General features: G+C 48.3%; 2 protein-coding genes across 4 annotated transcripts in view; one reads left to right on the forward strand and one right to left on the reverse strand.

Annotated features, from left to right (window-relative positions):
• The window catches only part of MCPH1 (microcephalin 1), a 270061-nt gene that overhangs the window by 230528 nt on the left and 14821 nt on the right, over window positions 1-24712 (forward strand). The gene's annotated exons all lie outside the window — the stretch shown is intronic.
• LOC120221656 lies at window positions 13120-18720 on the reverse strand. Of its 2 annotated transcripts, XR_005525864.1 has the most exons (3): window positions 18484-18720; window positions 16653-18287; window positions 13120-13359 (listed from the first exon to the last, which is right to left on the reverse strand). XR_005525864.1 is itself a non-coding variant. In XM_039219171.1 (2 exons), the coding sequence occupies exons 1-2, from the start codon at window positions 18606-18608 to the stop codon at window positions 17800-17802; spliced, it is 609 nt and encodes a 202-aa protein (XP_039075102.1). In that variant the 5' UTR covers window positions 18609-18720; the 3' UTR covers window positions 17235-17799. The 2 variants fall into 2 exon arrangements, 1 of the variants encoding a protein (XP_039075102.1); XM_039219171.1 differs by lacking the exon at window positions 13120-13359 and having other exon boundaries at window positions 17235-18283.

Here is a 24712-nt window from a genome sequence, read left to right on the forward strand (position 1 = left end):
AGGGTGTCATTGGGTCTCAGGGCCCTCGTGGGGGGACAGGGTGTCATTGGGTCTCAGGGCCCTCGTGGGGGGACAGGGGGTCCCTGGGACAAGCAGAGCTGAATGAGCCCTGGAGGTGGGAGAAGGGCCTGGGCTGAGGTGCCCTGGGGGAACCGTGGGGCCGGAGGCGGGGGCCGGGCTGTGCTCTCCCTCTCCCAGAGAACCCCGAGTGGGAAAGCTTCCTTGCCTCTTCCACTTCCTTTCCTTGATACGCAGCGAATTCCTGGTCAGCCTTTGTTGTGGGCTGGCTTGGTTTGTCCCTTTCCTTGTTGTTTACAGCCTCCAGGTATTTGTAGACAGATCTTATCTCCCTTCCCTCTTAGTCACCTCTTGGCCCAACTCTGCATATTTACTCTTTTAAACTCTGCTCCTGGGTCTGACCTCTTGCCACTTGTTGAAGGATATTTATTTTGTATTTTTTTATTTCATTCTGCTTTGATTATTTTAAGAGATGTGATAAACTAAAAATGGCCTGATCTTGAAATAGAAAAAATAAATTATTTATGTGTTTTATATATATATGATATGCGTGTAGTGAGTGTATTAGTATATAGTGTGTGAGTGTGTTAGAACATTGTGTGTATATGTGTTAGCACATCATGTGCATGTTAGCTCGTCATGTGTATATGCATTAGCGCATCGTGTGTGTATGTGAGTTAGCACATCATGTGTGTAGTGTTAGCACATCGTGTGTGTAGTGTTAGCACATCGTGTGTGTAGTGTTAGCACATCATGTGTGTATGTGCTAGTACATAGTATGGGTAAGTGTGTTATGAACCCAAGGCATCAGCCCTCTGTCTTTGCTTCCACCATTGTTCTCCTCAAGCATTAGCCTGCAGCCTGTATTCTTCAAGATTCTCCAGGAATAAGTCTACCCTAAATTAAGAAAAAGAAAAAAAAAAAAAAAAAAGGAAAGGGTGAGAAAGGAGAAAGTGATAAAGTGCCTGGCTCTCCTGTAGCACACAGCCATTTCTGTCAGGTCGTAGGGTGTGTAGGAATATGGTTGTTTTCATGATTTCCTTGTATGTTTACTTATCTGAAGGGCCACCTCTATTTTGTGTTCAGTTTTCTCATTTTGCATCCTTTTTCTTTTGCATTTTACCTTCCTCTTCCCCACCTTTTGCCTCTTCTCCAAGTGAGCTTTCCCCACCTTTCCCTCTGTCCAAAGAAAATGGTTAATAACACTTGTAAGAAAAACTCTTTACGATTTCGGCATAGGACTCAAATGCACAAGCACAGACCATAAGTGGAAATTGGTAGATTGGACTTTATAATAATGAATAGTTACGTTTTTTGAAAGATACCATTAAGAAAATGAAAAGGCAAGCCCTAGAAATGGGAGAAAATATTCAGCCTCCATGTATTTGAAAAGGAACCTGTTTTCACAATGCATAAAGAATTCTTACAACCTAATCGGACTTCTTTGAAAATGGAACAGAACGTCGTGAAATGGGTGAGGTGAGTGGCGCAGAAGTATAAGAAAAGATCCGAACATCCTGAGTCATCAGGGACATGCAAATTAGACCTGCGGTGAGATCGGGCTGCAGACCCACGCTGACCAAATTGGTGCCAAAATTAAAATGCTGAGTTACGGCAAGGACACAGAGCGACCAGAATTCCTGCTTTGCGGGCGGGAGTCTGAAGTGGCGCGGGCACTCCTGACAATTGTCTGGTGATATCTTATTAACTTTTACCTATACTTACCTAATGAGCCAGCAGTTCCACGTGTAGGGATTTACCCAAGAAAAGCAGCAGCAGCAGTCAGCCAGAGAACTTACAGGTGTTCCCAGCAGCCTCAGTTGTCATGTCTGGCAGGTGGACAGAGCCACATGCCCATCCACAGGAGAATGGCTGAAAAGCTGGTCTATTCATCCAATAATGCAACAGTAAACACAGCAAAAAAGAACAGGCTGCTTATATAGTCAGCAGCACAGCTGAATCTCAAACACATCATGTGGAGCAAAAGAAGTCAGATCCAAAAGAGAGATGCTGTATTACTCCCTTTATGTGAACTCCAAGGGCAGGCCACACCAGTCTAAAGAAAGTGACAGCAGATCGACTGCTTCAAGAGTCAGGGACCATAACTCAATGCAGACTGACAGGAATGAACCTTCTGGTGGGGGGCAGGGTGATGGAAATATTCTAATCTTGATTGAGGTGTGACTAAATGGGTTAGTATATTGTCACAGTCATCGAACTTTGTACCTTTAAAATGGGTTCATTTATAGTTTGTAAAGTATACCTCAGTACAGTTGATTTTAAAGTTAAAAGTAAAAACATACGTGCTTACCCACCACTAGGAAATGAGACCATGGCTTGCTTATGCATTTATGTGAATTTTGGCCAGTGTGTCCCCTCCCCCAGCAGTATTTGCATTTTCAGATAAAGTGAATATTAACAGCATCAGCCAAGACGTAAGGAATGGGAATCTGGGCATGAAAACATTGTCCCCACCCTCAGTAAATAACGTAGGCACCCCTTACTCCTAAGGCTGACCTCGGTTTCAGACAAATACATGAACAATAGGCTGCGTTAATTGTAAGAGGTCTGAGCCGAGATTCACTCCGGAACTGACTCTGAAACCATCCCTGCTCACTATCATGCACGGTACTGCACTTTGCAAATACTGCAGCTTACAAATTGCAGGTTTGTGGCAGCCGTGCCTGAAGCAAGTCTGTCAGCACCATATTTCAACAGCATTTGCTCACTTCATGTTTCTCTGCCACATTTTGGGTAATTCTCATAATATTTCACTTTTTCATGATGGTTACATTTTATGGTGATCTATGATCAGTGATCTTTGATATCACTACTGTAATTGTTTTGGGGTGCCATGAACCACACCCACATAAGACGGTGAACTTGATAAGTGAGTGTGTTCTGACTGCGCCACCCACCAGCCGTGCCCCCATCTCTCTCCCTTTCCCTGGGCCTCCTCGTTCCCTGAGACACAGCAGTATTGAAATTACGTCAGTCAATAACCTTACAGTGACCCCAAAATGGTCACATGAAGGGAAGAGTTACACATTTCTCACTTTAAATCAAAAGCTAGAAATGATTAAGCTTAGTGAGGAAAGCATGTCAAAAGCTGAGATAGGCTGTAAGCTAGGTCTCTTGTGCCAAACAGTTAACCAAGTTGTGAACACAAAGGAAAAGTTCTTGAAGGAAATTAAAGGGCGACTCCAGTGAACACATGCATGATAAGAAAGGGAAACAGCCTTATTGCCAACATGGAGGAAGTCTGAGTGGTCTGGATGGAAGATCAAACCAAGCACAACATTCCCTTAAGCCAGAGCCTATTCCAGGGCAAGGCCCTAACTCTCTTCGATGCTATGAAGGTTGAGAGATGTGAGGAAGCTGCAGAAGAAAAGTCTGAAGCTAGCAGACGTTTGTTGGTGAGGATTAAGGAAAGAAGCCAGCTCTGTAACATGGAAGTTCGAGGCAAACCATCAAATGCTGATGCAGAAGCTGCAGCAAGTCCTCCAGAAAGAAGATCTAGCGGAGATCATTCAGGAAGGTGGCTACACTACACAACAGATTTTCAGTATAGACCAAATAGCCTTCTGTTAGAAGAAGATGCCACCTAGGACTTTCACCACCAGAGAGAAGTCAGTGCTTGGCTTCAGAGCTTCAAAGCACAGACGGACTCTCTTGTGAGGGGCTCATGCAGCTGGTGACCTGAAGTGGAAGCCAATATCCATGTACCATCCTGAAAATCCTACGGCCCCTCAGAATCCTGCTAAATCTACCCTGCCTGTGCTCTGTGAACAACAACACAGCCTGATGACACTACATCTGTTTACAACATGGTTTATTGACTATTATAAACCCAATGTTGAGATCTACTTCTCAGAGAAGAAAGATTCCTTTCAAAACATCACTGCTCACTGGCAATGCACCTGGTCACTGGCGAGCTGTGATGGAGACACACAATGGGGTTAATGTGGTTTTCACACCTGTGAACACAGCACCCATTCTGCAGCCCAAGGATCAAGAAATCATTTCAACTTCCACATTATTGTGACATTATTATTATTATTCAGCTTATTATTGACTTATTATACAACTTATTGAAGAAATGCATTTCATAAGGCTACAGATGCCATAGATGGTGATTCCTCTCATGGGTCTGGGCAAAGTAACTTGAAAACCTTCCAGAAAGGATTCACCATTCAAGGTGCAATTAAGAACATCAGCAACTCACAGGAAGAGGTCAGAATATCAACATAAACGGGAGTTTGGAACAAGTGGACCCCAGCCCTCATGGATGACTCTGAGGGATTCAAGACTTCATGGAGGAAGCAGAGGCAGACGCTGTGGAAAGAGCCAGAGAACGAGGGTCAGAAGTAGGGCCTAAAGATGGGACTGAATCACTGTGCTCTCGTGATCAAACTTGAACAGGTGAGGAGTTGCTTCATGTGGATGAAGAAAGAAAGGGGTTTCCTGAGATGGAATCTGCTCCTGGTGCAGACGCTGTGAAGACTGTTGAAATGACAGCAAGGGACTGAGAACATGACGTAAATGTGGTTGAGAAAGCAGTGGCAGGGCTTGTGAGGAAGGCTCCGAAGTTGAAAGAAGTTCTATTGTGGGTGAAATGCTATCCAACTGGTCATCTGTTTTGTTTCTTAAATTATCGTATGAGTGAAATCATATGGTATTTGCCTTTCTCTGACTGGCTTATTAGCATAATCCTCTCTAGATCCACCATGTTGTTGCAAATGGCAAGACTTCATTCTTTTTTATGGCTGAGTAATATTCCATTATAGCAGTATTCTGAAATAGTTGAAAGAGATTAAAAGTACATTTATCATGATGAGCACCGAATAATGTATAGAAGTGTTGAATCACTGTATTGTACACCTGAAACTAACATAGTAGTGTATGTCAACTCACTGGAATTAAAATTTTTAAAAATTGTAACACTATCAAACTGGACCACATGCTACAGACAAATCATTTGTGCAAGGAGGAGTCGATCAGTGTGGCAAACCTTGTTGTCTTAAGAAACTGCCACAGCAACCCCAGCCTGCAGCTAACACCACCCCGCTCAGCCAGTGACCGTCAACACTGAGGCAGGACCCTCCACCAGCCAAAGATCACAACTTGCCGAAAGCTAGATGGTGGGTAGCATTCTTTAATAATAAAGCATTTTTTAATTAAGGCAATACATTGTTTTTTAGACATAATGCTATTGCACACTTAATGGACTACATTATAGTTTAAACATAACTTTCATACGTAGTAGGAAAGCAGAAAATTCACGTGATTCACCTTGTTGCTGTATTTGCTTTACTGTGGTGGTGAGGCACCAAACCAGCAACGTATGGGAGGCGCGCCCGTATTCTGACTGCAATGTTTCTGTGCTACTCTAAAAAGTATGTCTACAGAGGTATTTGATCTTCATGAAAACAGATGTGCTTTTTGATAACGTTTGATTTGCATGTCAGTTTTTAAAATAATGTGGCTGACGTAGCAAACATTTACAAGATTACAAACCGCGATCCATTGAGATCTTTAAGTTTGAGAACTTTCTCTCTTGCTTTTATTTACTGTGTTTTATTCGTGAGGCCCCAAGGCATTTGCCTCTTTTGGTGCTCACACTATTTCCAGCAGGTGGGAAACAGGCTTCGTTGGAAAACGTGTCTCGTTGAGGGACTGGGAGAGGCTGGTCCTTGGACCCCCAGCCCCCACCCCCACCTCTTAGCCATCCTCACTGCCTGCCAGCACAGCAGCAGATGGGGTGGCTATGAGACCTCTGCCTTCCCAGGGCCAGCCCTTCCACGAGGCAAGTGGGTGTGCTCCCCCACAGCCAACCGAAGGGCTGGCCTGTGAAAGAAATGTAGAAACCGGACAATTCACATCTGGTTTCTGTGTTGGACTCCGGTACCCTAATGATGAATTAAAAAAACATCAAAAGGAACAACACCAACCCTCCCCCCCCCCATACACACAAATTCCTTAAATAAACCTCGAGGACTGATTAGATGGGTTAAAATACAGTGGAATGGTCCAGTGAATGTCTGAATTCTTCAGCATATTTTTGTAATATGGACCAAGTTTCTTAGAATCATAAAGTTAAGTACAGTGGAACTTTTGAAGTTAGCCGGGTTTTGGGGGAGGGGCGGGAAATGGAGTTGCTAAGTACAGAGAAATAAGAGCAAAGAAGTTGATCAGAAGGGACCATTGAATCACAGAGGGGCAGCTGAGTGGCTGTCAGTTGGGCATCCGACTTCGGCTCAGGTCATGATCTCATGGTTCATGAGTTCGAGCCCCACATTGGGCTCTGTGCTGACAGCTCAGAGCCTGGAGCTGCTTCAGATTCTGTGTGTGTCTCTCTGCCCCTCCCCTGCTCACTGTCTCTCTCTCTCTTTCAAAAATAAAATATTTTTTTAAAATGTCCACACAGAGAGTTTAGGAAATTACCTAGTACTGTCCCTGTGTTTTATCAGCCAAGAACTTGGACACAGAGAGGTGGTTCTGCTAACAAGTGCCCTGTTCCTCCAGAGAGAATCTGTTACTCGTTTTTCATCCGTGTCTCGCCTGTAAGGTGTGCAGGGGTGGGATGGAGTCTCCAGGACCACGGCCGCACAGCCAGCTGTGAGTCAGAACCAGAAGGAACCCAGGCCCCTGGCACCAGCCCCCTCTTCTTGCCTGGCTCCGAAAGTCTAGAACGGTCCCTCGTTTGGGGGACCATTTTTTATCCCTTCTCCCAAAAGTTGACATCCGATAGGATCTTTCCTCCCTAAGACTTTGTCATCGGCCCCCATTCCTCCTCCCTCCCTGTGCGCCTACTCCCTTGGGACTTTGTATTCATTGAAAAAGAACGTATTTCACCCAAGGGCAAGTGTTCTGTGAAACTTAAGAGCAGGGAGTCCCCGGCCTTTCCCAGTGACGCGTTCCCAGAAACCACAGTAAAAGGCGGATCACCAGGAAGATGTCATGGCTGGGGTTGCCATTCTGACCACTCGGCAGCAAATAAATCATAGATGCAAACAAGGACATGTCCTTAAACTGAGACGTAACGCCACAAACCATTGTTTCTTCTAAAACAACCCTTGCGCCGGAGCCTTCAGCCAGCCTGTGTGTCCTAGATTGTGGAGGGGGCTGCGTGCCTCCAGGCGGGTCTCCTGGAAGGGATGGGGCAAGGCGCCCCTGCTCTGTGCCTGTGTTCGAGGGATAGAGAGAAATCGTTTCTTTTTTAAGCATTGGAAATTAAAGAAATTGCTTTTGTAAAATGAGAAAATGTTAATTTGCTCTTTAAAAAATAATAAATTCTGATTGGTAAGTTTTGTTTAATAGAAAAAATTCATAAACAAGATTTAAAACATTTGGTTAGTTCAGTGGCTCCCGTAGACAGCCAACAAATCGCCAAGTCCAGAAGTAGTATCAGTTTCTGGAGAGTGCTTTTTCCCCCCTCATACTTTAAAGAATATGTCTGGTTATAAGTGTAAGGAACTATAAATCCTTGAAGCCTTGAAATGATACAATTGTTTCATTTACTTATATCGACTAGAATATCTGAATCATCTAGGAACGCCCAAAGAAGACACGGGGGAAAGTTTTGAGTAATCAAATACAAGCCACCCAAACTAGAAAATTCACAGTAGTGGATTATGAAGTGGCCTAAAAATGAAATTCACTAAAATAGATCATTTTACAAATCTTGATCCAAACTATGGCTTTGAGTGAGCGCTTCTTTAAAAGCCCCATCTGTGTGAGGTGTCCTGTTCGTCTGCCTGGCTGCCAGGTCCGCGCCCTGCTTGCGGGCCCTTCCCCGAGTCCCCAGGCGGTGACTGTCAGCCGAAGGGAGGCACCAAGGAAGGGCCTCTGTCTCTCTCCTTCCTCCACACTGAACAGTAGTGTGGAAGGGAGACACTTCACAGGGCGGAAGATGCCCATGAGAAAATGCGGAGACCAAAAGAAAACAAACAGCAGAGATTGCAACCATGGGAAACTGGGAGTCCCCGCTGTACAGCTGGGTCCTGGCCAGGATGCACTTGGCAGTGGAGCAGGGACAGGCAGGCAGCAGGCGGGCTTCGGCAGAGGAGGGCCAAGCAGGTGGTGTACCGGTCCTGGCCCGGCCCAGGAGGGGAGGGTCGCCGGAGCCCATGCGGGGCCCCCAGTCTCGTGGGGACCGGAGAGCAGGCCAGGAAGGAGGGGCAGACCTGCCGGCTGCGGTGTGAAGGCAGCTCAGAGCCTGACCCTGAGCCCTGCCCGAGCAGCCCCAGGCCGTACCTGCTGGTGGCCGTGGGGCCCAGCGTGCATGGGGCGGGGCGGGGGGTGGGATGCGAGGCCTGCGAGAAGCGGGAGGAGAGACTCCAGAGAGAAGTGGAGACCTCAGCTGGATAAGACAGGAGGCTCCTGCTTCCGTGGGGCGGCTCGTTCGTTTCGGAACTGAAACTCCAGTAGCCGAACTGATTTCCTTTCCTGGTTCATTTCTGCTTTCACGCTTTTGAAGACCACGACCGTATGCCATTCTGCTTCGGTGGACGGATGAGTACAGGGCAGAGAGCACCCACTTGTTAATGCGCGTGTCTTCTAAACCCACGGTGACGGAGCAGTACCCAGGCCTGTCCGCAGCGGAACTGGCTCCTTTCTGTCCGCAGCCTCTCGGAGTGCAATCCGGCGCTTCTCGTTCTTTAGAATCACCCAGGGGGGATTTTCAAACTCCTGTTCCCTGGGCCACACCTCCTTTAATTAAGTCCGAATGTCTGGGATGGGGGCCCCCAGCGCTGTGTGTTCCACCTCCCCAGGTGGCTGCAGTGTGCTGTCCAGAGAACCACTGACAGTCCTTTCTCCGCCCGGCCGCCAGCTAGAGTCACAACCAGTGCCCGGCCTCGCCCCACCCCCACCCACACGGGTGTGCTTACTCAGGGGGCCCTTGCAACGCCATTTTATTTTATTGTTTGTTTGTTTGTTTTGCAACACCATCGTAAAAGCTTCCCAGGCCATTCTCCTGTGCAGCCAGAACAAGACCCCTCTAGAGAATGCACCCCTGCCCAGTGGCTGGCTTGCCACCCTTTCCAAAATTTTGTTTAGAACCCCCTCCCCCCCCCACACTTTAACTTACACTGTGGAACTGCTCTAGTATTTTTTATAAGTTTACTTTTTTTTTTTTTTTTTTGCATGCCGCCTACCAGACCATTCCTTAAAGGATAAAATAAAATGATAAAATGTTGTGTAAGACAGAGAGGCTTTCTCAGCACGGGTTTTCTCTCATGACTTTTGAAAACGAGAATTGAAAGCAGTTGAGGTGCAAGTGTGGATTGTGGACATGGCTCTCACTAGAGCATGGGGACGTTCCCCCCCGCCCCGCCCCGGCACAGACCCCTGAAGAGGGAAGGGACCTACCCTGCTCGAGCTTTGACCCGTTTCTTGCAGTTGTTGAAAACTGAGGCATGAAATGCAGATTTATGACTTTTTAAAAAAAACTTTGTGGATTCCCAAGGCGATTATGTTCCCATCACATCGCCGTTAAAACTCAAGTAATGCTTTAAAAGACTAAAATAAAAAATCGGAATCTGGTGCACACAGAGGCCTAACGTGGTCATCCTGACAGCATTGAGTCAAAGTGGGGGAAGCGCCTGGTGCCCTTGATCCATTCCTGTTACGTCAGCAGACAACAAGCCTCCTCTGCACGTAACTTTTGGGAAAGCAAAGCCATAGCGATTCCCCTTCGACGCGTGTTATTTCACTTTTTTGCATAAAATGAGAAGTCGAGGAAAATGTCTTTGGAGAGGGAACCCCTTCACGCTGGACAGGCCTTTGCTTTCATCCCTTTTGACAACGGCACGGCTTTCATTTCTCCCAGGAGTCTCGGTGCCAAGGAAACGTCACCCGTGCTTTGCCAGGCAGCCCGCCACACGCCTGCTTCGCCCGCCCGCCGCTCCTCTGCCCTTACCTTCTTTTTTTTTTTTTTTTTTGGATAAATTCGTGGGAATCTCTTTTACTTCTAAAACAGTTTGAAACTGTTATGTGAGAGCCAATGCTGTTTATATATCAGTTCTGTGTCACTTAAGTTACAAAAAAAAAATTTTTTTTTAACTTAAAACCGGGGCGCCTGAGCGGCTCAGCTGGTTAAGCATCTGACTCTTGGTTTCAGCTCAGGTCGTGATCTCACAGTTCGTGGGTTCGAGCCCCACGTCACTCTGTGCTGGCATCGCAGAGTCTGCCTGGGATTCTCTCTCTACTTTTTTCTGCCCTTCCACCATGTATGCTGTCTCCGTCTCTCTCAAAATAAATAAACAAGAAAAAAATTAAAACCAGCGTTGAGTGTAGAAACCACACTACCACGTCTGACAACACTCGTTTCTGCGTGAGGCTTTTTCTGCCAAGAACCATAAGAATTCTTGAAATCATTTGCACTGTCTTTTACTGATCTTTAGAGTCTCCTTGCTTCAACATGTTCTGGGCTCCCCATTGTTAGGCTCTTAAAAGTCGCATGCTTCCACTGGCCCTAAATCGATGCAGATGTGTGGTGTTGAGTTGCCTTTGGGTCCCATCCATCTGTAGAAGCTGGGTGAGGACAGAGGCCACTCTGTACTGTCCCCAGAGCTCCAACTTGGGAAATCTCAGACATGGGGCGGCTGTTGTCTGCCATCTAGACTGTTCTCCTTAATTGGCTTGTCACATTGGGCCTTAAGATTCTTTAAGCTATATATAGATATAGATATATGTTGTTGTAAACTCCCCAGGGGCACTGTAATTTTCTGAGTGTAGGCTCTGCCTTGTCTTTCCATCCAGCACCACTGGGTCCTGTCTCAGCCCTCTCATTGTACGGGGATTCATCAGTTACAGCCCACTCTTACAAATTCAGCGGTGTTAGGCATGTGTTTGCTGGCAGGATAGCAAGGCGAAAGATGTGGTCCACAGCCACTCTGGGGGCCATCGTGTGCGTCTTGCGCCCAGAGAAACGGAGATCTAACAGTCTTACATAGAGCAAGATCATGTCGATACAGGATGGAGGAGTCAGGACTCCATATGCAATCTTTGTAAAGTCAAAATCTTACATTAGCAAAGAAATCAAGCTTGAATTTGAACTAGACAAATCTAATGAATTTAGACCCAGCTGAAAGACAAAGATGGTTCTAGAAGACCTGAATATCTTCAGATATGTACTGTCAAAGGAACTGATGGATAGAAAACTATTTGCACATGTAAATTCAGAGGCTGTTAGTCATTCCTGAATTCTGAGATCATAAATGTTAAGGCTGCACATTGTACAGTAAAGGGCGTGGGCTCTGTGTAAGACAGATGGGTGTGATATGTTTGGCCCTCCACATACCAATATGGTGCCTTGGCCAAATTACTCTGAACCTCGGTTTTATCAGCTGTAAGTAGTGGATAATAATGGTCTCTGCCTCACAGGATTTTTGTGATAATTAAAATTGGATACTTTGTGGAATGTACCTAAAATACTTGAGCAAATGTGCTGCATGCAATTTTCAATCATGTTAACAATTATTTAATATCTTAATTGTTATTTCTAATGGCCACTGCCTTCCTAATCATGATGAAAGGGACTCCTAGCCATCAAGTTATACAAGCCAAATTCCTCAGAGTCCAACTCTCTGGGACTTTATGGGGGGGGCAGGGGGGTGACTTAAGACATGGAGATTGGCCCTGTGGAAGGACAAAGTGTACAAAGGTAATAACAGAACAGTAGCTATTTATTTAGTAACTCCCTCAAAGCTAGGCATTGTGCTTAGCATGCATTTTCTCTCTTCCTCCCAACATTTCTGCTAAGTAGATTTCACGATTATTTCCAGTTCAGAAGCTGAGACTTAGTCTGCTTGAGGACTTGTCCCTGGCCACACGGATCCGAAGCAACAGAGCTGGGATTTAGACCCCAGTTCTTCCTGGAGCAGAGGCCTGTACTGGCTCCACTATATCCCTTGGCATCTAGCACAGGAACTGTGGAGAGGTGACCACAGAGTTGTTATACAACTTGGGTGGTGGGGCTTTAGGGTCTCCAGGTAGAGGGAGAAATCAAAGGTGTTCCTAAAGTTTCAAGACCAGGTGATTGGGAGAGTAAGAGACAAGAACTGGGAGCCAAGTGAAGAAGGAAGACGGTGGATATCACAGATGCACTGGGTTAAACATCCTTGAACTTGTCCAGCAGAGGTTGGGGATGTGTGGCATGGACCTGGGTTAGTTACTAAGCTGTCACCTGATGGCTTGTTCTGTAGATTCAGCTTCCAACAGACTCTCTCTCTCTCTCTCTCTCTCTCTCTCTCACACACACACACACACACACAAAACCAAAATAGTCGCTGCAGCATATATACTGATACACATATATAGTAGTCCCTCTTTATCTGTGGGGACGTGTTCCCAAATGCCCCGTGGATGCCTCAAATCACAGATAGTATGGAACCCCACGTAGAGTATGTTTTTTCCTATGCATACATACCTATGATAACATTTCATTTGTGTATTAGGCAAAGTACACGATTAACAGTAACTAATAAAACCAATCACAGCAATATGCTGTGATAAAAGTTACCTGTCTGTGGTCTTTCTTCTCTCTCAAAGCATCCTATCACTCACACGTCTTGTGATACTGTGAGATGATAAAAGCCTACGAGATGAGATGAAGTGAGGTGGGTGGTATAGATGCTATGACGTAGCGTTAGGCAACTACTGACCTTCACAGGGAGGAGGGTGGTCTGCTTTGGGACTGCATTTGACCCCAGGTGACCAGAACTGTGGAAAGCAACCCATAGGTAAGGAGGGAGAGGTTACTGTGCACAGTATGCACAGCCTCCACCCATTCACTCATGCCTTTATCGAGAGCCCCCGGTCCATATCCCTGGTTCCCTGGTGCAAATGGTACCAGTGTGTGGAGGACACAAGCTGTGTGACCCCAGGGGAAGGACAGGTCCCCAGGGCCCATGGACCGCTCCCAGCTCTGGCTTCTTACCCTTCTACTTTGTGACATTGGGCGTTACCTCCTCTGGACAACAGGGATAATAATAGTAACTACCCTGCAGGATTTTTGTAAGTATTAAATAAGTCAGTATTTATCAAATACTTAGAACAGAGTTGGCACCCAAGAAGTACTAAGAGTTTATTAAATAAAAAAGATGATAGAGATTCGATTTAGCAGGGGATGGCATCCCTGAAGAGATGACCAGGAACCAAAATCCAGATGATGAGTAGCAGTTAATCTGACGAGCAAGGGATTGACCCACCATCCAAGCAGAGGCAGCAGCGTGTTGAAAGGCCCTGTGGCCACGATGGAGTAGCAAGGACACACGAGGCTAAAAGGAGACTGTTGAGGCAGAGCCGAGAGGAAGGGGAAGATCACGCCAGATTCAGCTGCAGATAACACGAGGGGCTGGGTCATGGAAGGTCGTGTAGACCATTTACCTTTTTTTTATAAACCCAAAATATTATTTTTCATTTACAGTTTTTTTTTTTTATTTACATCCACGTTAGCATATAGTATAACAATGATTTCAGGAGTAGATTCCTTAATGCCCCTCACCCATTTAGCCCGCACCCCCCGCCCCCCGCAACCCTTCCTGCAACCCTCTGTTTGTTCTCCATATTTAAGAGTCTTTTATGTTTTCGTCCCCCTCACTGTTTTTATATTATTTTTACTTCCCTTCCCTTATGTTCATCCGTTTTGTATCTTAAAATCTTCATATGAGTGAAGTCATATGATATTTGTCTTTCTCTAACTGACCAATTTTGCTTAGCATGATACCCTCTAGTTCCATCCATGTAGTTGCAAATGGCAGGATTTCAATCATTCTTTTTGCCGAATAATACTGCTTTGTATATATAAACCACATCTTCTTTATCCATTCATCTATTGATGGACATTTGGGCTCTTTCCATACTTTGGCTATTGTCGATAATGCTGCTATAAACATTGGGGTGCATGTGTCCCTTTGAAACAGCGCACCTGTATCCGTTGGATAAATACCTAGTAGTGCAATTGCTGGGTCATAGGATAGTTCTATTTTTAATTTTTTAAGGAATAATCTCCATACTGTTTTCCAGAAGGACTGCACCAGTTTGCATTCCCAGCAGCAGTGCAAAAGAGACCCTCTTTCTCCGCATCCTTGCCAGCATCTGTTGTTGCCTGAGTTGCTAATGTTAGCCATTCTGATAGGCGTGCGGTGGTATCCCATTGTGGTTTTGACTTGTATTTCCCTGATGAGGAGTGATGTTGAGCATCGTTTCATGTGTCTGTTGGCCATCTGGATGTCTTCTTTGGAGAAGTGTCTGTTCCTGTCTTTAGCCCATTTCCTCACTGGATTATTTTTTTGGGGGTGAGGGTGGTGTTAAGTTTGATAAGTTCATTATAGATTTTGGATACTAACTCTTCATCTGATATGCCATTTGCACATATCTTCTCCCATTCTGTCAGTTGCTTTTTAGTTTTGTTGATTGTATCCTTCGCTGTGCAAAAGCTTTTTATTTTGATGAGGTCCCTAAATAGTTCATTTTTGCTTTTGTTTCCCTTGCCTCTGGAGACATGTTGAGTAAGAAGTTGCTGTGGCCAAGGTCAAAGATGTTCTTGCCTGCTTTCTCCTCGAGGATTTTGATGGCTTCCTGCCTTACACTTAGGTCTTTCATCCATTTTGAGTTGATTTTTGTGTATGGCTTAAGAAAGTGGTCCAGGTTCATTTTTCTGCATGTCACTGTCCCGTTTTCCTGACCATCTAACCTTTATTTTTTTTCCTCTGAGTAATGGGAAGCTGTTAGAGGGTTTTAGGAGGATATGTATTCAGTTTGCTAAGCCAAAGAAGCCAGATACAAATGGGTACTTAACGGCATGTCTCCATTTCTCTAGTTTGTAATAGAACAGGGCTCTGTCACCGTGACAACCACGCTCAGAGTAGTGGCCCTCTCTGGCCGGGGGTGCAGTCCCTGCAAAAGGAGGGGGACCCCCTGGAGTGCTGGAAGTGTGCAGTGTCTTGGTGGTGGCTGTGGTTACCCAGCATACGCTGCACTGTAAACTTAAGGAGAATGTACTTTATCCTCTTAACTGTATGAGGGCACATGAGTGGACCCCCTGTGGATCCAGACCCAGTTTGTAAGCTGTTTCTGTCACCCGGGAAAGAAATAACTTCGGCTTGGCTAGGGGTGGGGGGTGACTGTATTGTTACAGTTAAGAGGATGGACCCGCAGGACTTGGTGATCAGTCAGGGAGAGAGGGTGCAGGGACCAGGGGGCTGGTTGCATTCACGGAGATTCTGAAAGCAGTATTTTGTCATTACCAAGAACACAGCTCGCCGGGGGGGGCGGGGGGGGGGAGTCCAGGCCCCTCCACCTCCCAGCTGTGTGACCTCATGGCAGTTGACCTGGCCTGGCTCACTCTCCTCTGTCAACTGGAAACAGCCATGTCTCCTTTCATATGGTTATTTCAAGGCTTAAATGAGATAATTCATACCAAGTGCTTAGGGGTGCCTGCTCACGGTCTGCTCTTAGCAACTGTTAGCTGTTACTTAGTGGGAGCTGCTTTGGGAATGAGGAGCATGAGTTAAGTCTTAGGTGCGTTGGCTGCTTAGTCTGTTAATCTTGCAGAAGGAGAGGCCAGCAGGCAACTGGTTATAGGGTCCCAAATGCTCAAGGAAAGATCACCACTAAGTCAGGCATGTTGGTTGGGAGGAGGGAGGGCAGCAAGGGACTCTTAGGACCTGGGGGCTGGGGAGGAGGGCGAGCCCAGGCCGAGGGAGAAAGCCAGGGGCGGCCTGTCCCAGGGCTGGGAGGACCAGATGTCTCAGAGCGGGGGATGGCATCAGCAGTGTCCGGAGCTGCTGAGAATTGCGGCCCGATGAGGCCATCTTCTGCAGGCACCACTCCTCATGCCTTCACTGCCTGGCCGCCTGCACCCCTGTCCTGTCCCCAGGCCCCGGGCAGTGTCCCCAGAGCCCCTGCTGCCTCCCAGCTCACCGCCGGTCCGAGTGGCCCCGGACGGGCAGAGCGGGTGTGCCCGGAGGGACCTTCAGCGTTTTCTCACAGTTGACGTCCTCCCCGCCACCCCAGCCCCGTGCATCGCTCTTGCTTACGTGTGTGGGAACGTGAGGAGGGAACTCTCAGCAGCGGTGCTGGATTCCCCTTTTCCAGACCATTTGTTGTACTCTGTGGCCTCGGGCACCTCACTTCTCTAGGCCTCCCTCTGCTTATCAGAAAAGTGAAAGCTGGACGCAGATAATCCCTTTTAGTATTTTGTCCAAAACGCACTGCCCTGAGATGTCGCTGCTCCAGCTGGCTTTCTTACACTGAGCTGTGCGCCCAGACCTTCCCTGCAGTATGTTTACTTACTGATAAGGAACGTAAGACGTGCCGTAGTAAGACGGGCAGATGTGTGAGGATGTGTGCGGGAGCGGAAGGGCTGCAGGAGGCTGGAAAGGAAGGGACTCTGGGTCCCAGGGAGGCCATCAGAGTGTGGGGAGCACTGGCTATGGCCCTCTTAACCTCTCCGTGCCAGCCCCTGTCAGGAGCGTCACTCTTGTCGCTGACCCGCCCCTCCCTGACCTCGCCCAGTCCCCGCAGCCAGCCCAGCACTCTGCGGGACCACCGCTCCCGCCAGCAGTTCTGACCTCCGGGCCCCCCCTTCTTAACTCCGTCTGCGGCCCTGCTCGTTGACACCCTACCCATGGCTTGCTGTTCCGGCAGCACAGGAGTCCTTTCCAGTGCGTCCTCTGCAGGGTGCATTCTAGCGTCACCCAATGTCCCGTAGTAGAAGCTGTCCTGAAATCAGACTCCCAAACCCCGTGCCCCGCGGTGCCAGGGATGTGTCACGGAGCAAACAAAGACGCCTGCCCTTAGATTCTAGCACAAGAAACAGAATGAATGATATGTTAGGAGCCAGTGAAATGTGTGGCAGGAGAGAAAGTAGAATCAAGGCGTTGGGGTTTTGAGTAGGGTGGGTGGGGCAGGCCTCATGCAAATGGTGACAGCTGAGGAAAGACTGGAAGTGGCGAGAGATTAGCCATGTGGATACTTGAAGGAAGAACATCCCTGGCAGAAGGGAAAGTCACTGCAAAGGCCCTGAGGCACAAGTACTCTAGTGTGTTCAGGAACAGCAGAGGGGCCTGGGGGAAGCAGAGTGAGCTAGGAGGAATGTGCTAAGAGGTAAGTGGGAAGCAACTATCCCATCGCCTAGTTCACAGGCTTCAGCTCTTCTGCATGAAAGCAGCACCAGCATTTTGAGCAGAGAAGAGACATGATCTGACTTACGGTTTTAAAATTCTCTCTGTTGAGAAGAGTCTGTAAGGGGGACAAATGGAGAAGTAGGACAGCAGTTCAGAGGCGTTACCCCCCGTAGGAGGCGAGTGAGCTGGGCATGGGCTGGAGCACCGTGCATTTGAGGAGCCACCCGGCGCCTGAAGGATGGAGCGGCCAGGAGCTGAGTTGGAGGCGGCCGCAGTGGAGGCTGAGATGCAGGGAGAAGGCCAGGTTGGGTCTCAGAGGCCAGATACTGGGGCGCGGTGGGGGGAGGGGGGCAGGAGAGCCGCTGGCCTGCGATTCCGGAAGGAGGGCTGAGCTGAGGACAGAACGCGGGCGTCCCAGGCTCACGGAGGCTGTGTCAGGCCGGGGCGCTGGCTGGGGTCCCGAGCACAAGGGCAGAAGGAGGAAGGGGCCCTGCGTGGAGTTGGGTGCGCTGCAGCGTTACGGGCTCAGGAAGCCCCTGCAGCGAACCAGGGACCGAGGCGGGGAGGGCCTTGGGGAACTGGGTCCTGGCAGCCAGGCACAGCGGGTGACCGAGGTAGGGAGAGGGGCCGTGCGCCCAGCATCGTGCTAGTCCTGGGAGAGGACTCGGCCCTGCGACATCTTGGTGCTGGGAGGTGCGACAGGAAGAAGGGGCAGGAGAGGCGGGCAGGGGCTGCCCTTCCACGTCGTGCAGGGAAGGGACACAAGGGAGCGGGGCCGGGGGTGCTGAAAGGCACGGAGCACACGGGGAGGTGTGGAGGGCCCCACACCCTGCGTCAGTGCGCACGCAGCGGCTCTCCCCGGCACGGAGGAGGGACCCCGTGCAGGGGCCGCGCGGTCTCCAGGGACCGGCCGTCCGCAGGGACAGGTGCGGCTGCGCCTCGGGGAACTGGCACGGCGTCCCTTCGGGATGTGACTGTCCTCAGTGACAGGAGGCCGCAAGGGGGGTGAGCCGCGGGAGCCCCGAGCCTGGAGCGCCGTCCGTCCGGGGGTGGCACGTGCAGGGTGCGGCTCGCCTGGCAAGGGGCCAGCGCAGAGCCGCGTGTGAGAGCGGCCGGCGGTCGGGGGCTGCCTACCTGAGGGAAGGATGAAGGAGTCGGGGGCGTGGGCTGTAGCTTTGCAGGGGAGAGGGCAGCCCGGGGAGGACGCTCTGGCTCCAGGGGTGAGAGCCTGAGGTGGGTGAGGACGCGCCCATCCGGAAGGAGGGGAGGCGGGGGCGGAACAGGGCAGCCAGAGGAGGGGCAGTGGCAGTGAGGTGACGGGCCAGGCTACCTGAGCAGGCAAACTCGCAGCTGGCGGCCGGTTAGGGACGGAGACGCTGGCTCAGAAGCTCCAGAGAGGATCAAGGAGAGTCGTTCGTGCAAATTGAGGGGGTTGTGCCGAATTTCAGGAGTCATCAGGTCGTCTCATTTGAAGACCTGGTCTTCCTCAGAGTTGTGACATTGGCCGGAACCCCATCGCAGTTAAACAAGAGAACGCTTGTTTCCCAGGACCGTAGACGTGGTGTTCTCTCTCCAATACCAGTGACAGCCAGTTCATCCTACCTGTGCTACAGTCACTCCATTCAACATGGCCAGGTGTGGGCGTTGACGTTTTCAGAAGGTGAAACATCTCATTTTTTTACGTTTCCAGTTGCTGTAGGGCCTGTGTCTTCTCTCCTGAAATGGTAGTGCTGGATCTGTTTTCTGAGGTGGCTCCAGGGGACTTCACGCACCCCCCCGCCCCCCGCCGTGACTTACCTCGGGCTCCTGCGTCCTCCCTTCCTCACTCCCTCCCTCCCTCTCTGTGCCCAGCAGAGGAGGATGGACAGGCGCCCGCACCCAGCCCTTCCTGCAGACGTGTGTCATCTGCCTGCCGTCCTGAGGAAAGCCCTGGTGGCGTGGCAGCCGTGACTGTGGGTCCACCTGTGTCGTCAGGGCAGTGTTAGCAAACCCACATAACCGCAGGTCCAGGGCCCAGATGTTCTGTCAGCTTGATGGAAGTTATTCTCATCTCCTGTCTTTGGCACCTGTTTCTGACTCCCAGCTGGCGCTGAACGGGGAGAAAAGAGCGGAATCGTTTATTGAAAGCCTCAAAACCCCCGGCCGAGCTTTCCTACAAGCACCATGCACGACTCAGTGACTCTGGTGCTGCCCGCCCCTGTTTTAATAGGACACGTGCAACAATCCAGGGCTCCTGGTGCATCCTGAGCACGCTGCCCCTTCTGCGCCTCTTGTCCTGCCTTGCTTCATTTCCTGATGAAATCCCCGCACTCCTTTCCTTTGGGCCTGCACACCTCCACGGTGTCTCAGCACGGACTTCCTAACACGTGGAGTTCATGGCTCCCACTCGCGACATAGCGTTCTGTATAATCATGACCGGTCTGGCCTCTGCTTATTCAGCCTCCTCACCTTGGAACAGATTTTCAGGGCTTTTGGGAAGTTAGTTTTGGGGGCACCTGGGTGGCTCAGTCGGTTCAGCATCCCAACTTTGGCTCCGGTCATGATCTCACGGTTCGTGAGCCCACGTCGGGCTCTGTGCTGACAGCTCAGAGCCTAGAGCCTACTTTGGATTTTGTGTGTTTCTCTCTCAAAAATAAACAAACCTTTGAAAAAAAAATTTTTAAGAAAATTTTTGTAATTATGGTCACCCGCCAACCCCTTACACGTTACCCTCAGTGATCCTGAACTATTTGTGCAAGTGCTCATACCCTTTTGGACACTGTTGACCTGAAGCACTGCGCCCCCCCCCCCCACCATGTGTTTTTCTTCAAGCAAACGTCTTTGTACTCATTCTCCAGGACAGAAGCTCCCACCGTGAAGTCTGCCCAGGCTCTCGCCCCATGACATGACATGTTGTGTGGCAGTCGTTAACACTGTACTTTGTAAAAAGTCCCCGGGAAGCAGACGCTGTGTCCTTACATTTTCATTCTGTAGAACTTAGCCTGAGCCTCAGGTGAATGGACAGAAGGAGATGTGGGTTCAGCAGCTCCACCCCAGGCTGCTTGGTGATGGGCAGTGGTAAGAGGGTTTTGTGTCTCAGGGAGCACAGGAAAGCTTTGCCAGGGTCTCTGATGTTGGGTAAGGAACTTTGTCTTCGAGCCTCAGTTTCCTTGTCTGTAGAGTGTGAGCCCGCAGACCCTTCCCACTGCTGACGTCCTCTGCCTTTCTGCTGTATTGCCGATCGCCCACAAGTTCTGCAGCTGAACACTGGTTTGTTGTTTGGCTCTGCCCCTCTCTCCCCTCCTGCCCTCTCTGGTGTTAGTACCAAAGTACGAGGACAAACAGACACAGGGCTACAGTTCCCTTTGCAGCCTGGGTGCCACGCCTGTTGGAACACTTTCACGGGCTCAGCCACAAGGGACCATGAGAAGGGATGGGGGCGCCTGGGTGGCCCAGTTGGATAAGCGTCTGACTCCGGATTTTGGCTCAGGTCGTGACCTCCCGGTTCCTGAGATCCAGCCCTGTGTCGGGCTCTGTGCTGACAGCACAGAGCCTGCTTGGGCTTCTCTCTCCTCTCTCTCTCCCAAAATAAACTGTCCTTGAAAGAAAAGTGGGATATAGACAAATGTAGGGCTGGACAAGTTTATTTTTTATATTTGTATGTTCTCTTTGGCATGCTGTTGTGGTGTGCAGTTCTGTGCTGGCCCACATATAGATTTGGGTAACCACTCTAAGCGTGGGGCATTGAAACACATTAAGGAAGTGTACAGCCTGCACAGCAAATTAAAACTGCACCCCACCATGCATCATAAGACCCATCCTATACATTGTTGCCGCTAAAGTGTGAGAAAGTACAGGAGGTAGGCATCATCTCATTTGTTGCGTACCGTGTGGGAATAGGTATTTTATCTCTTTTACCCAGAAGAACAGAGACCACGTGAAGGTATGGAAAAGGCCAGGACATTGGGGCCTGAGACTATCTATTCAGACCTGATGCCACCGCGTACTGGGCACCATCATGCAAACCAGAAGGACCAACCTTTCTGAGCTTCTGGTTCTTCCAGCATAGAATCAGAGAAGTTTGCTGTGAGGATTTCCTAATAACAGACCTGTACCTCTTCTGTGTGCGGCTTGTGGGAACCAATGGAAATGGCCAGCGATTCAGAATAACCATCCCGGTGAGCTCTACCTGGAGGGAAAAACAGATTCGCTCTTTGAAATCTAACTTCCATATCTGGAGTCAGTGAGCCGTCGACACCCTCCCCGTGGGGCAAATCACTGGGAGTCACTGAAGCTGGAGTGCCGGGGGACGGGGCTCAGCTCAGCTTTGTCAGCAGTAGGCTCTGCCTTGTAAGTAGAGTGGAAGGTTCTGGGCTGAAATCTTAAATCAGTACAGCTTTTTTGGTGAAGACACAAATGCAGAGACAACATTTTATAAAGCACAGTTGATGCCCTTTTTGTTTCACTCACTTAAGACCCTTCCCTAGCAGTCCCTAATCCTTCACAACCAAGGGTTCAAATGAAGATCTTGTGACAGAGGAAGTTTTGTCTCTCTCAGCCCTCTCCTTGACTTGTTATACACACACACACACACGCAGACACGTAACGTAAATGTTCTTTTATGTGATGATTTTATGTCAGCATGGAGAAAAGCAGGAGCTCTTGAAATCCACCCCAAATTCAAATTCACCCTGACTACTGACCTGTCCTGTTTATTGTGGAGGCTAATTAAGCCTAGAGGAGTCAGTTAATCCCCTTTTCTTCCATTATTTTTCAGTAGATACCCTGGGTTTTATAGGGAGACTTGAGTACTTCATTGGAAAACTATACTTTTTTAGACTGTGGTCACTTTTCCAGGCTGATTGTGGTCACTTTTACAGACTGCCCCTCGTCTTTCATGGGTCTGTGAGTTGTAATGGGCTGCTGGCAGTGCAAATGAGTCTTGTCTACGGGCATGAGCTGAGTCCTGCCTGGTGGAGGAAATGCCTCAACTCCATAGAAAAGCCCATTTTTTGGATCATTTGCCGGTTCTTCTCCATATTCCCAATCTATCAATGTGTCAGTTCTCCTTGGAACCATTATAGCATCTCAGTTAAATAAAATGAACTATTAAGAGAAGAATGATTTTTAAAAAATGATCTTTTAACAACTTTTAGCAAGAAACTTCTAGGTCAATGTAGATAAACCTGGTTCTGTCTGAGGTTGTCTTTGAGTAGAGAACAGAAACACCACGACCACCCCTGCAGTGAGCCCCTGTCCCCCCACAGCCTGTCTTCACGCCCACCATCACCCAGACCCGTTCTACAGTTGACAGCATTTGCAGCGCACGTTTGTTGAAAAGTTTGAGATGGAATTAGAATTTAGAACAAATTGCCAAGAATTGCTATTACCAAGGGGATTGAGAAGGCAGTGATAATAACAAACAGCAAGTTGACTGTAAAATTTGTGCATTTGAGGCCTTTCTCCTCAACCGTGAAGTAAGAGAAAGCCTTTCAGGGTAAGGTGGCGTGGTCGGAGGGCATTGTCGGGCACCTACAGCGCACTCAGCTGCCCTGCTCACTCGCTGTGCTGCTGATAACCTTAGGGTTCTCAGCTGGTTTTTAAGAGTGTACCGGTGGTCACAAAACTGCTTTGGGCTAGAGACTCAAGTTGACTAGTCCTGGGCAGAATTCTTGAGGCGACAGCACATACAGCAGTAAACCACTTCTGTCTACATACCCGAGGGGACAATAGCAGGGGCGGGGATCCCGGGGAAGGATCACATTCTGGAGACCTTCTGCTCTGAGAATGCGTGCAGCTGAAAGCTCGGTAATAGGGAGAATCCTGTGTCCTATCGTATCTATACTGTAAATAAAAACGTGCCAATCATCGTCTCTATGGCAGTGAACTCCTGTCCATGCATGTCCTTCTATACATCGAGGAGTGTACTTCTAGGATAAATTCCCAAATTAATTTTTAATTTTAAGTAACCTAAATCTTGATTAAGCGTTCCCAGAAATTATTTTACTTAGAATTAGAAAGTCAGCATGCACGTAGCCTCAATTTTTTTGAGTGAAGAATAAGATCTTTGTAATTCTTTGCCTCCTTTAATTTCAAGCTGAATAAATAAATAAAAGGAAGTATTTCCTTTTTTTACTCGAAAGGACTACTTTATTTTTTTTATCATCATGAAGAAAGATTTTAATGTACATCATAGTATACTTCAGTTAGGCAGACACAATCATAAGATAAAAACACCACTTAAAATGTTGCTTTAAAGGGCAGTTTGCTGTGTCCAGGCCTGATAATCCATTAGTACACGTTGGTTCAGCTGTACCAGTTATAAAAATATTGATATAGGTCCATAGTGGTTGAATAGTTACTGCCCCAAGCCTATTGAGTACCTAAAGGAAGTATTTTCTTATGTTGACTTTTGTACTTCGTGCTTTACACGGAGGTCAGGGACTAGGTCTTAATCCTCTCTGCTCCCCCAGCATCTTGCACGTGCCTGGTAGACAGTAAGCACTCAATAAATGTGGGAGGAGAATGAAGAACCGAAGCGATGAGCTACTGAAGTAACATTCTAACCATGTGAAAGGTTTACACATGTCCTTTTCTATTGTGTTCAATATGGGTTTGATTTACTGCTTATCCATATACCAAGATAGAGACTTGATCTTGTTTTTTGTTGTTGTTTTTAAGAAAAATCATATCCTGAATGTTTTTGTGTGCAAACATTGCACAGAGGTTAGAAACACACATAGCAGACACTTAACAGGGGTAAGTTACCTCTGGGAGTTGGCAGGGGCCTGAGAACCAGCATCTGGATGCTTCGTGCTTCTGGAAACACAAATCCACAAAAGAGGAGCCTGAGGAAGTAAAAAAAAAAAAAAAAAATGTTTTTCCCCCTGGGTTTGGTCAACCCAGTGACTTAGAAACGTGATCCAGGATCCAGGGCCTTCCCACTCGGCCATTTTCAGCATGTTTATGGCCTCACGCAGCTTCAGTAATTACAGGTATTCTATCATCAGTGTGACCGAGTTCAGCCAACAAGAGAGGTATTTTTGCTTATGCATCAGTCTATATTAGTGAGGAAAGACTGCCCTCAGACTGCCTCTCAGATCCTGTTGGCCACGATCAAGTCCAGCCCGTGCTATAGACCCAGTCCTTTGAGAGGGAGAAGAGATCACTGTGATTTGCTTGGACCAATCTTGAGTCCTACCTTGGTCTGGGAGGGGCCCCTGTCTTGAAGACATGGCCCTGCACAGACTAGCACCCCCTCCAAAGAGACCACACCCTGCCCCTGAGAAGGACAGGAGAAGGGTGGATTTCGTTAACAGACAGCAGTATGGAAAATTCGTTTTACTTTATACCCTTCCGTATCATGTCAATTGTCAACTACTTTTATAATTAGCTTTTTTAACGCATGATTACTAGTAAGATTCTTTCTTGATCTGCAGTTAAAATGCAGCACGGTCCAGTGACTCACCAAGTTCAGGGACTGTGGGCTGTTTCTTGCAGCTTGACTCACCATTTAGCCAAAGCAAATATCTTGACAAGCTTCTGCCTCTGTGTCTTCGCCTGCAAAATTAAATGAAACC

This window comes from Hyaena hyaena, unplaced genomic scaffold (genome assembly GCF_003009895.1).
Source record: "Hyaena hyaena isolate Hyena2069 unplaced genomic scaffold, ASM300989v1 scaffold_796, whole genome shotgun sequence".
Classification (NCBI taxonomy): Eukaryota; Metazoa; Chordata; class Mammalia; order Carnivora; family Hyaenidae; genus Hyaena; species Hyaena hyaena.

Excerpts from the sequence above, each read along its gene's own strand:
- LOC120221656 (XM_039219171.1), bottom strand. The coding sequence starts at position 18,608 with ATGACTCCTGAAATTCGGCACAACCCCCTCAATTTGCACGAACGACTC. Across the intron at positions 18,284-18,483 it reads CTGCGAGTTTGCCTGCTCAG|GCAGCCCCCGACCGCCGGCC; the intron begins GTAGCCTGGCCC and ends TCCCTCAGGTAG.